The sequence below is a fragment of the Mustela putorius genome, unplaced genomic scaffold (assembly GCF_011764305.1).
Source record: "Mustela putorius furo isolate JIRA1106 unplaced genomic scaffold, ASM1176430v1.1 tig00003850_pilon_pilon_pilon, whole genome shotgun sequence".
In the NCBI taxonomy this organism is placed as follows: Eukaryota; Metazoa; Chordata; class Mammalia; order Carnivora; family Mustelidae; genus Mustela; species Mustela putorius.
In genome coordinates this window covers 14,074,488-14,086,641 of record NW_025422002.1, presented here as the reverse complement: position 1 = coordinate 14,086,641, position 12,154 = coordinate 14,074,488, and the positions used below count along the sequence as shown (strand labels likewise).

Sequence of the window (12,154 nt, the reverse complement as noted above, 5' to 3'; positions counted from 1 at the left end):
CAGTGGAGGGAACTGAGGCATGGTGAGCTGTCCTTTGTCTCAGACAACCTATCCGATCAGAGCAGATTTGGGGCTGGCGCTTAGACCCCAGGAATGCCAGCCAGGGGTTTCCCCAGAGTGAAACCCAACCCAGTTCACATCCCCAACAATTTACTGAGCACCTACCATGTACCAGGCAGGGTGTTTTTACATGATTGAGCTCATCTAACCCAAACAATATTCACTGTAGTGACTAGTAGGACTAGTCTCAGTTTCACAGTTGGATAAACTGAGGGGGGGGGGGCAGAGAGTCCTCTCCAAAGTCACAAAATGTCCATATCACAAGACCAGAGTTCTAACCTGAGTGTGTTTGGGGTTCTTTGCCTAAGGCCTGCCAAGGGACATGGAATATTTTCAGCTCCTCTCTGCCCTCCCTTAGGTCGTGTTTTGGCACAAAAATCCCTCACCAGCCCTCAGGCTGGCATGTGGGATTCCTGCCTCCCCTTCTTCCCTGCCACCACTGGTGTTCAGGCACATGCCACAAATGCTCTTGGAGAAGGTCACCAGGTCGGAGAGGGATGGGGCTGGAAGAGCATGGACATCCCCAGGCAGGAGCAGGATAAAGGGAGGAGGGCGCACAGGATCCCAAAGCGTGAGGAGGAAGGTAGGGGCCCTCACTCACCTGCCACATCAAACTCGACCTCCAACACGACCTTGTGGGCCAGCGCCGCGTTCCGCAGCAGCTGGTTGGCTTCCTCCATTGTCCCGTCCTCGGTGGCAATACCGTTGATGGACAGGACCCGATCCCCCACCTGCAGCAGCCCACACCTGAACCCCGGGCAGCCCCACAGAGAGAAGCCACTCTGTTACCATCACTGCCAATCCTGGGGCACGGGAATGCCATGTGGGGGCGGGGCTGGGGTCTGACTCACAGCTCCGCTGAGGTCCCATTATAGAGCCCCAGGCAATCTACCTGATGACTCTGGCTAAGAGAGTGAAATCGGTGGGCCTCAGTTGTCTGTCCAAGGGGGAGGACATGTGCCTTATGAGATACGTATATAGGGGATCCTGACTAGAGACACACAGGGGTTCAAGTCCTGGGTCACTCACGAGTTGTGTGACCCTGGGCAAATGAATCAGCGTCTCAGCACCTCGGTTTCCTCAGCTATAAAGTGGGGCTGGTGATGGAATGGGTGGGATGATTAAGTGGAGGACCCCCGTGAAGCCAGGCTTGCCATGGGACTCAGTTGCCCTGGCTGTCTGTGAGCCTCCTGAATCGGAGGGTGGCAGGCCCAGCGGGGCAAGGGCCGCTGGCTCACCTCTCTGCAGGGCTGTCAGGCTCGATGAAGCGCACAAGGGGAGGGGATGACAGGGTCTCGGTGGTGAAGATGCCTCCCTGGAGCTGGAGGCCAAAGCCGCTGAGGGGGTCTCCGCAGAGCACGACCTCCGTGGTCTCCGTGTGCACGATCTGTCCCCCAGGCCCTACTGTACTGGAGGCCAGTGACACTGTGGGACAGGCAGGCATGGCTCTCAGATGGGCAGTCCCACCTGAGACTGCTGAGAGAGCGCCTCCTGCCAGCACCAACCCATGCCCAGGCTTAAGGACCTGGAGTCAGAGGGGCGAGTGAGTGCGGGCCCTGTCTCCCTCGGCCAGCAGAGTCACAGTGTATCCTGACGCACGCTCTGCCCTGGGCCAGTCCCACCCAGCAGGCCCGTGACAAGGATGAAGGAAGGACACCAGCTCCTGGGACTGCCACGTCGTAAAACAGAGTTTCTGAGGGGTGCACTGGCTCGTGCTGTTAGCTTCGTTGTAACGCTCTCCTAATACCACAGCCCATGGTACGTTAATTTTGAAGACAGCTTTATCGAGATATAATTCACCCAGCCTAGTATTCACCATTTTAAAGTGTACATTTCAGTGTTTTTTTTTTTAAAGTATATGAACAATGTTGTGCCACCACCAGCACATTTGGAGAACACTTGCATCACCTCAAAAAGAAACCCTGTCGGTTACTGGCCCAAATCCTCCCATCTCTCCCAGCCCTAAGCAACCACTAACCTATTTGCTCCTGTATAGATTCGCCTCTTCTGGACATTCCACGTAAATGGAATCCTATCATCTGTGGCCTTTTGTGTCTGGCTTCTTTCATGAAGCATGTTTTCAAGGTTTATCCATATTGTAGCATGTATCTGGAATTCGTGCTTTTTTTATGGCCCAATAATATCCCATTGTAATGAATACACCACATTTTGTTTATGCATTCATCTCTTAATGGACATCTGGGTTGTTTGCACCTTTTGGTGAAAATGAATAATGCTGCTATGAATATTCATGTGTAAGTTTTTGGTTGAACATGACATATGTCTTCATTTCTGGGCATATACCTAGATATGGAATTGCTGGGTTGTATGAAAACTTTCTATTTGATATATTATGTTACTTAATGTATATTGTTTTACATTCTGTATATGAAATACATTTGTATTATTAACATGGACATTAGATATCATTTATTAAATATAATTTATCATATTAATTCTACTTCTAATTATATTATACTATTATATCTTTATTACTATTTTGTTATACTTTATATTACACATTACAATATGTGTAATATACTATAGGTTGTTGCATATGTTGTATTATTATATTTGTATTTATTATATTTTCACTGTTACATCCCTAATAATAAGAATGGTGCCTGGTACATAGGAGGTGTTCAGATTGTTTAATTAAATAATTATCATCAATAATAATAATGATAACATTTTATTACTCATTTATCCTAGGAAAAGGACAGATAAGTGGTCCCAAGAGCCCCCAGCCTCGCTATGCCCCTGCCTATGAACAGCATTTCTGAATCTTTTCACCTATACACTCCCAGCTTTGGTGGTTGACAAAAGTGGTTAGTAAAGGCATATTTTACCTCTCATCTGAGTCTGAAATCTGTTTCCCTTTTCACCCTGGCTTCCAGGAAGCTCAAAACCATATTTCAGATGCCAGGTGATTTATACTCCTCTTTTCCTTCTTTTGGCTCGCTTCCAAATGGCCCAGTTTGGCCTTTCATCCTTCCTGGGGGTCTCCGCAGCTCACCTGGCATGAGGCTGGATAAACTTTCTACATCAGCGAAGGAAGGACTTTTCCCAGGAAAGACTTCAAAAATCTTGGCATTTTTGTGATTTTTGCTACCTCCACAGGTCTCCTGCATTATCATTCACTATTATTTGTCTTCCATTTATTCACTTTTTAAAATACTTAAATACCTTCATTTCAAAAGGTAACTGTATACATAGTGATTGTAAATAAAGAGAAATGCCTTATATATACAAAAGGGAAGTAGAAATATATGTTTGTGTGTATACATATGTGTGTATGTGTATACACACACACATATAATAAAAATGAAAATTATTACAAACTATTACATCCTGGATGGCTAGTCTCAGGCCGACACGTCTTTGTCTTAGGGAAAATTAAAAAATGTCAGAGGGGCGGTATAGATACAACCACACCACACTCAGACTTTCTCCTTGAATGAATGAATCACGGAATAAAAGAAAATGAAATGGAGTTACTGTGAGAGCTTTATGCACATCTGAAAAGGTATCCTTTCCTTGAGACACTCTGCCATCACCATCTGGGAATTTTCTAAAATCAAAATACAAAACTAAAATATACAAAGTGACTGACATCCCTCAGGTGCATCCTTGTGTTGCAGCATCCATGGCAGCCTGGTGGGCCACTCATGCTTTTTAATGACTCTACACACACACCTGGGACCCTATCCCAAATATCCCCATCGTTTGGCAAAGCTCTCAGCTATACAGGCAGCCCAAAGTGGAGGGAGGAGACCATGGCTTACTTACACGAGCTCTTGTGTTCCCTTCTTCGCTGCCTCCTCCTTCCCATTGTGGTCTGAGGGCTCATGGGGTGGGATCCGCGGGGAAGAGTGCTGGGGTTGGTGCAGGGAAAGGCATGATTCATGGTCGGCGAGGAAAAGGGAGTCGAGGACAAGGCTGAGGAGATGAGAGCACATCCCTGTGAACCCTGGAAGGGCCCTCCGCCCTGCCACACAGTAGGTGCCAGGCAACCACCCCATCACGGAGAGACACTAGGACACCTTTCCCCTTTCACCTCAAACACTGCTTATGTGACCTCAGGCAGGTCTCGCCCACTCTGGGCCTCAAAGACTGCAGGGTTTTCACAGCTGGGTGAAACCCAGCTGCCAGGGATAGGGGGCCATCTCATCACTAATATGCTACGTGATGCCAGGCAGACCTCCTAATTTCTCAGAGTCTTAGTTTCCTCCCCTATGAAACATGCACAAGCCCCAGTGAGGTGGGCACATTACATCGGCTCTGGTCCTGGCCAGCAGGTGTGGCCCAGGTGGGCGTCCTGCAGTGGCCGGGCCGGGGGCTGTGACAGGAGAGCACGCAGGGGTCCCAGCGGTGTGGCTGCTCACTCCTCTGCACCTTCACTGTGGCCCAAGGAAGAGGAGAGAGAGGTACAGGCATTAGAGACTGAGTCTGGACTCACCATGCCCCCCTGGAGCCACACTCCCATCTGCAAGATGAAGTGAGGATAAGCAGGACCAGACAGCCTGAGTTCCCCCCAAGCCAAGCCAAGCCAAGCCAGGCATTCAGATGCTGCTCGCATGTCCCGGATGCCCACTATGTGCCAGTCACCGTGCTCAGCATCCAGCCAAGCAACAGCAGGGATGGGAGGGAAAGCGGTCCCAGCCCGAGACCTGGCCCATCAGCTTTGAGCAGTGCAGCTGGCAGACGGCATCAGGCCCCCGCACTTTCAGGATCTCCTGCGGTGCTGTGGCCTGGGCAGTCTTGGCCACAGGGGCCAGGGACCGAGCAGCCGTGGGCACTGGGCTGGGCCATTTCTGCCCCCTGCTGGGCTCTCAGGGACAACATGTGCCCCAGGGCCCCTGTGGGGTTGGCCAAGTTTGGCTCAGACCTATGCTTCAGACAGGCTACTCTGGCTTCCTCCTCTCCAAACTTTCACACAGCTTCCCCCCAGATGAAGTCTCCGTGCTCCTTCTCCATCCACTTCCCAGGGGACCCCAGAGATCATGCCTCTCCCACCTGCCCCACCTGATCCTCCAAGCCACCTGCTGTGAAACACCTCCTCCCAGACTCCCCAGGTCCTGTCTTTCTTAGCTCTTCCTTCCACTTCAGGGCTTGGAGGGGGCTGTGGTCCAGCCTGGTGCAGGGTATCCAATTGACTCCGCCCCCTGTGCAGCGTCTCCAATCCTCACACAGGGGCGTGGCCAACCCTCGGGCCAGCAGCCAGGTCCCTGAGATAAGTCACTTTGGCAACTCTGTGCCTCATAGTCATGATCTGTATAATGGGACTAAGAGAGTGGCTGCCCCCCCCCCGCCTTCCCTCCCCCCCGCCCCCGATAATGGGAAGGATCTGAATGAGTTAAGACTAGGATGTGCCTCCAGCAGTGCCTGGCATGTAGCTGAGGCCCAGTTAATGAGGGCCTGGAGAGATGTCGGCAGCCCTGTGCCCTGTGGTTCTCTGAGCATCAGCCGCCTTTGTAAAGTGGGATAACAGCACTACCGCCCTCACAGACTTGTCACAGGAGGAAAAAAGATGACCCACGGGAAGCCCCAGTGCTGAGCCCAGCCCACAGCAGGTATATTGTAAATGGAGTGGGAATGAGTCACTCTGGTTCAAGCCCCAAAGCCTCCAGTAGTGGCTCTCACTGTGGCTTCACAGGGCCTTTGCAGACCCTGGCAGAGATGTGTCTGCACAGAGCCACAGAAATGGACCCTCCCCACCGCCTATCTCCCCACATTTTATTTGCGGGATTTCTTTCTCTCCCAGATGATCAATTAGGCTTGCGAGGGATGGGGTGGGCTGACTCCATCCTTGCCCATACACTGTGTCAGGCCTGGAATTCACAGCCTGACCCCCCAGACCACAGTACTGGGTTGTGCCCCTCTACCTTGTTTGACCCCTCCTAAGCCTGCACTCCCACCTACAGATGAGACAACTGAGGCTCAGAGATATAAAGCACCTGTTCCGCTGGAGCAGTGCTGGCACTGGTACCCAAAGCCCAAGGTTTGGAATGGTGGAGGCACTTCCAGGCTCTGAGTGCAAAGCTGCCTCCTTGTGACCATCCTGCCCCGGGTTCGGCTCAGCCCTTTGATCTCTTAGACCACCCACTTCCTCTGCCCTTGAGTGCCTAGCCCCCAGCTCCCTGCTCCAGTCTGGAGACCCAACTCCTCAAAAGTTGGGGGGGAACTCTAGACCCTCCTGACTCACTAGCTATCTCCTCTGGGCCTGCCGAGGACCCCAGTGTTGAGCCCCAGATTTAAGATCTGAGCAGCACAGAGCACAGAAGGACCGTCCTCTCCCTTAGGCTAGCCCTTATACTCCTATTAACTTAGGCAAGAGTGATGGAACTTGCTTAGGGCCACCCAAGCCAGTGGACTGTCAACTCAAACATTCAGGGTGTTCCTCTGCCCTCCTCCCCCCTCACTCAGCTGCTGCCCTTGACCACCTGAGCTTCCCAACAGGAATGGACATTTGCTTCAGTACATTGTAGCCTGCCCAGGCATCTGGGACCTCATGCACCCTTCCCCATCAGCTGTCAGGTTTGGGTCTGGAGACCCTCCACAGGGACCCACCTGCCTCTGAGGGCTTCAGGGGCCGCCGACTTTGGGGTGCAGGCAGGATCTCCAGCCGCACTCTCTCCACCACACTGGCCAGGAGCTTGGTGGCCTCAAGCAGCGAGCAGTGTTCCGTGCTGGTGCCGTCGATGGACAGGATGTGGTCTCCGGCATGCAGGGCCCCACTCCTGGCCAGGCGGGAGAGGGAAGGGGGAGGCTGGTCCGGCCCAAGGGCGCTCTGGACCACGGTCTCTCCCCCTGAATCCCAGCCCCCTATGGTGGCAGCCCCCAGTATGTGCCTCACCTGTCCACCACGCTGGCAGGCTTGATGCGGTCAATGGTGATGACTGGCTTGTTCCGGTGGGAGCCAGTGGTAAGCGAGATCCCCAGGGCTGACCCAGGCGTCTTGGTTATCTCCACTATCAAGGGCCCTGAAGCATTGGCCACAGTATCTGGCACCAGGAAGGAAAGAAGAGTTTGAAATGCAAATACTGAGCACCTGCCTTCCCAGCCTTACTCTGCAGTCTTGGTGTAATCCTCACTGCTGGGTAGGGATTACTGCATCCATTTCACAGATCAGAAAACGGACGCATGTGGAGGCAAAGGCCTTGTCCAAGTTCACACAAGCCCTCAGCAGCCGAGGCAGGACAGGGATTCGGCTCTGAGGGACTCTTGACCCCAGGGCTCTGCCGGACGACACTAACTAAGGTGCTCACAGTTATGTAGGGCCTGCGGTTCACCGGCCCCAAGCTGTGTGTTCACAACCACTTTTCTGCACTCAGAAAGGACACCCCCAGGAACCCACCCAGTGGCTTGAAAGCAAATCCTAGCTCCTTTTGCTCTCACCTGCCCCCAACCCCAACCCCTGCCACCGGGTCCAAATGTCAGCAAATCAGACCCATTCAACTTTCATATTTCCTGAATGTGACCCTTCTATGCTTCCTCGGCAACCAGCCTGGTCGGGCCACAAGCTCCTCTCTCTTCCACAGCCTTTCCCATCCCTCCCTGATTTTTTTGTTCCAACAGAACTTACTGCCATCAGACACCCTCTGTATTTGATTTATTCTGTTTATTGTCCCTCTCCCTCCCTATGAGCTCCGCGAGAACTGAGACTTCATCTGTGTCGCTCTCACCTGAATCCCTGGGGCCTCCAACAATGCCTGGCACATAGCGTTTATTGCCCAAGAGGTGCAGAGAGGCTGGGTGACTGGCCCAAGGTCACACCGCCTTTGCTGTTTGGAGGATCTATGCCTGAGTCCCCTCAGCCCCTGGGTCTCGTCCTGCCCCAGCCAAGTCCTCAGGCCCCGGACTCACCTGGGATGACCACATCATACTCCACCTGGAAGAGCGCCTCGTGGCTGCATTGCCGCAGTGTGGCAAGGGCAGAAGCATGGCTGGCCCCGTGCAGCGGGATCCCATCAACGCTGAGCAGCCTGTCCCCCACCTTCAAGGAGCCCTCCCTGCAGGGAAGGGCCCGGTCAGCCAGCCCAGCTCCGTACGAGCGCCAACAAGCCGAGAGGCTGCTGGGAAAGGAGGGGTCTCGGGGGCCAGGCAGCGGGTGAAGGAGGAAGCGACGGCACAGTGGGGGAACGCATGGGGGAGGCTCTAAGGGAGCACCCATGAAGCTGGGAGGTAAAGAGAGCTGGGACCAGCTCTGACATGTTCCACCCTGCTTGGTGCTTAACACGTCCAGAGCCCCGGCTCAACCCCTGTGCAGGGATGCCCCAGGGATACAGGAGATTGCCAGGGCCACAGGAGATTGCCAGGGCCCAGAAGGGACACTGGCCCTGCCAGGGCCCCACAGCATCAGGGGTGGGGCAGCCTGGAGGCTTCGAGGTGCCCATCTTCAGGTCCCTTCTCCCTGCCCCCACTCTGGTTTCTCAGCAGCGGTTCTAGCCTGGTGACAAATGCGCCTAGGAACGAATTTGGCAGGGGCCCCCAGGAGAAGGGCCCAAGTTGGGGTTCACCTCGGTTTGGGTCAAATCCCCACCCTGGAATGCTTGTCCCAACAGGTGGCCAAAGCTATTCTGGGAGGTACTATGAATAGCTCGTCACAAGGCCCCATCCCAAGAACGGGTTTAGACTTCTGACAAGGCTGTTCCAGGCTTCTCTTAAAATGGCCAAGAATCTCCCACTGGGGAGGTCAGGGGGTCGGGTGCTGGAAACTGGGCATGTTCTTCTCCCACGTTCTCTCCTCCTGGCCCCGCCCGCCTGGCCCTTCTGGGCTGCACCACGGGCAGGATGACATGGCCACAACCCAGAGGGTGCATGACAGAGGCCATAGTGGTGCTGCTCAAGGTGCCCCAAAATCTCTCAAGGCAACTCCCAGGAGCTGTAGTACCAGCCCCATTCCACAGATGGGGGAAATGAAAAGCCAGGAAAGGGAAAAACACCATAATGCCAAGGCTTCCCTCCCCACCCCTGAGACAGTAGCACACCAGGAAGGAAAGAGCTTGGTCTCTGTCATTTGGGATGGAGTCCTGGCTCCACCAACAATCCCGGGTGACTCTGCAGCAGGGGGCAGCATCTCTCTGGGCCTCAGTTTGCTCATCTGGAGAATGGGCACAATGGCTTCTAGTCTGCCTTCTTCATGGGGGATCTGGGCATAGCCAGGGCAAGAAAAGGCTCCCTCCGGCTCAGGCTCACCTGTCAGCGGGGCCGCCGGGCCGGACGTAGGTCAGAACGAGTGGACGGGTCTTGTGTAGGTCTTCATGGGCACCCCCTGGACAGAATTCAACAGGAGGTGGCAGTCATCTGCCTACCTCAATACCTAGAGGCCCAGACTCAGCCCCTAAGCCGGCACCCTTCATTAAACCTGTTTGAGGGCCTGTCCTTGCAATTCACAGGCCCTCTTTCAAGATTCCAACTATAAATCCCCACAGGGGAGGACAGAAAGTAGTGACATGACCAAAATCCTCTCTCCCTCTTAAATTATTTGCTTCTCTTCCTATGACCTCATCTTATTCCCCTCTCTGCCCTGGTTTCAAGGCAGCTCCAAACTTTGTTCTCAATCTCACTCCCAGCAATCATGCACATATCATTGTTTGACAATTTTTCCATTTAACATTTGACTTAATGGTCCTCGGTTCTTTAAAGTGAGAAACCATCTATCTATTAATCTATCTATCCATGTACTATATATCTGAATCTATAACCTTACTAAAGCAAAACAGAACACGTATGGAATCAACATTAGCCTCCTTCCCGCCCCTTGACCCCCAAGTGTGACTCTTAGACTGACCTCTGAGGACAAAGCCAAAGCTACTGCCCTCCTTGTACAGGGAGACGTCCACGGTCTTTGTGATGATCCCTGGGCTGTTCTCAGGGGCTGGAGAGAAAAGGAAGGCTCCTTTGAGTCCCTCAGTCACATGGCCAAGCCAAAGACATCCCCAAAACTCATTTCAGGAGAGCTTTACAGGGAGGGTAAACTCCCCCCCACCTCTGCCCATTTACAGGTAGGACAAGTAAGACTGCAAGAGTTCTACCGAACTCACACTTGAATCCATGGCTATGGGCTCAGGCCAGGGTTGAATTCTAATTATTCAAATCTTAAGACTTTCGACCAACTTTGAAAATTCAGAGGTAGGCTAAACCCTCGGCCACCGTACTCTGCAGGCTGGTAGGATGGAGAGTGCAGTAGGACAGGGAACAATCTTTTTAGCCAACATTCCCCAAACCTTTCCCCCTTAAGGAAAAGCATCTGAACACTAAATACACAAAATGACACTGGTTTATAAACAGGGCCCTGTCACCTCCTGGTGACAGCATACTGCAGTGGTAGGCAAAGTCCCAAGATGTGACTTAGATGTCTGTGGCCAATCTTCAGGTCCCACCCACTCAGGTCCTTAGCTGGCTTGGTCCCCACCACCCAGGTGCTGGTGGGGAGATAGCTGTGTCTACCCACGACTGAGGCAGTGGAGAAAGTTCCCCGTCCAAGGGCACCCACCGGGCGGGGGCAGCTCATACTCCACCTCCAGCACCACGCGCTCGCCCACATTCTTGAGCAGGGTGATGATCTCATCATGGCGGAGCCTGGTCAGATGGATCCCATTCACTGACCGAATATAGTCACCCACGTTCAGCAGATCACTCCTGGGAGCAAGGAGGCAAGAGCACATGCATGGTGACAGGTGCCAGCACTCACAGCCCCTCTTTTGTTGAATCCTTACGATCTCTGAATCCCTTATGATCTGAAGCTGTGGCTCAAAGAGGTCAGACCTTGTCCAGGGTCACACAGCACGTTAGTAAGAGAGCGCAAATTCTAACCTAGACCTGTCTGATACCCAGCCCTGGCATTGTCCCCTGCTGGTGGGAATCAGCCCTCCTGAGGAAGGTTCTGACCAACCCTGAGGAGCCTGCAGAGTGGCCGAATCATCTCCCTCTTTGCTAGTTCTTAAGCACTCACCCTGGGTTCTGACGGCTAATACATTCTGTTCCACTGGACACTTACCAGCATCTGCTCTGTACGAGGCCCAGACAGGCCCAGAAAGGCCAAGCCCTAGGTCTATGGAGCTCATGATCCAAGGGAGCGACACAGGTAAGAGGACAGGAAAATCCAGAGCAAGGTATCCACAGGTGGCACCCAGGGCCATGGAGCAGATCAGGGCAGCTGTCTTGCCCTGGGATGGGGGGCCTCCCAGAAGCAGTACCAAGGGGTGAGCAGGAGTCTGCCAGTGAGGAACAGGCCTTCCAAGAAGGTAACTGCATGTGCAAAGGCCCAGAGGGCCTGGTAAGAGTGGGATTCTGTGGCCGAGTAAGCCCCTTGTGTAAAGAGAAGAGAAGTGGCTCCATGGCTCAGGGGTTAGAGCACTGGTCTTATAAAGAGAAGAGAAGTAACTGGGTCTAGAATTACAGCCTGCCTTGGAAGCTTTGCTCTGAGAAGCATTTGGCTGCTCCTAGAAAAACCTGCCTGATCGCTTTGCCTGTAACTCTGGTACATTTTCCACTGGCCTCTAGCCCCTTCCTACTACCCTGCCAAGCCCCGTCCTCACCTGGCAGCGAGCCCCCCGGGTCTCAGGTTGGAGACCCTGGGCTTCCCATCCTTGTCGGTGCCACCTGAGATGGTCAGGCCCAGTGTACTGCCTTCCTTCTTGATCAGCTCCACCATGGTGACCCCACGGAACTCCTCTGTCAACAGATGAGGGGGTGAGCAGTCAGCACAGGGCAATTCCAGACCCCCAGCTCCAGTAAAAGTGAGACCGACACTTGGTAAACGGGGCATCTGACCACAAAATTCTGGGTATCATCTCCTTTTTACATCAAGGATCAGAGAGGTTGAGGGACTGGTCTAAGGTCATAGAGTGAGTAAGCAGCAGAGCCAATGCCATCTGATCCTGACTCTGAGCTCTCCATGCCTCCAGGACAAAGAGGGAGGAGGCTCATTACCTGGAATGCTCTGTCTGCGGCACGCCAGGGCCACATCGGTCCCTCCTGCATCCTTGCCTCCTTTGGAGTAAGGCCCGTCGTCTACAAGCAAGAAAGAGAAAAAGCCCCGAGTTGCACTTTCATTTCCGTGCAGGAGAATGCTTTCAGCCTTGGGAAT

General features: G+C 53.3%; 1 protein-coding gene across 4 annotated transcripts in view; it reads right to left on the bottom strand.

The window, feature by feature from the left end:
- Positions 1-12,154, bottom strand: part of GRIP2 (glutamate receptor interacting protein 2) — a 91,273-nt gene that overhangs the window by 15,078 nt on the left and 64,041 nt on the right. For 3 of the 4 annotated variants that reach the window (XR_006601566.1, XM_045063357.1, XM_013054883.2), the window contains exons 2-13: positions 11,998-12,078; positions 11,604-11,739; positions 10,559-10,704; positions 9,854-9,940; positions 9,259-9,334; positions 7,927-8,072; positions 6,917-7,064; positions 6,631-6,800; positions 4,335-4,460; positions 3,850-3,999; positions 1,299-1,485; positions 662-807 (exon numbers count right to left, since the gene is read on the bottom strand). Coding sequence is in view for 3 of the 4 variants with exons in the window: in XM_045063357.1 (XP_044919292.1) it covers positions 662-807; positions 1,299-1,485; positions 3,850-3,999; positions 4,335-4,460; positions 6,631-6,800; positions 6,917-7,064; positions 7,927-8,072; positions 9,259-9,334; positions 9,854-9,940; positions 10,559-10,704; positions 11,604-11,739; positions 11,998-12,078 (1,599 nt within the window). In the remaining variant the exon portion in view is untranslated. The remainder of the gene's footprint in view (positions 1-661; positions 808-1,298; positions 1,486-3,849; positions 4,000-4,334; positions 4,461-6,630; positions 6,801-6,916; positions 7,065-7,926; positions 8,073-9,258; positions 9,335-9,853; positions 9,941-10,558; positions 10,705-11,603; positions 11,740-11,997; positions 12,079-12,154) is intronic. The other variant, XM_045063358.1, reaches the window with a different exon arrangement.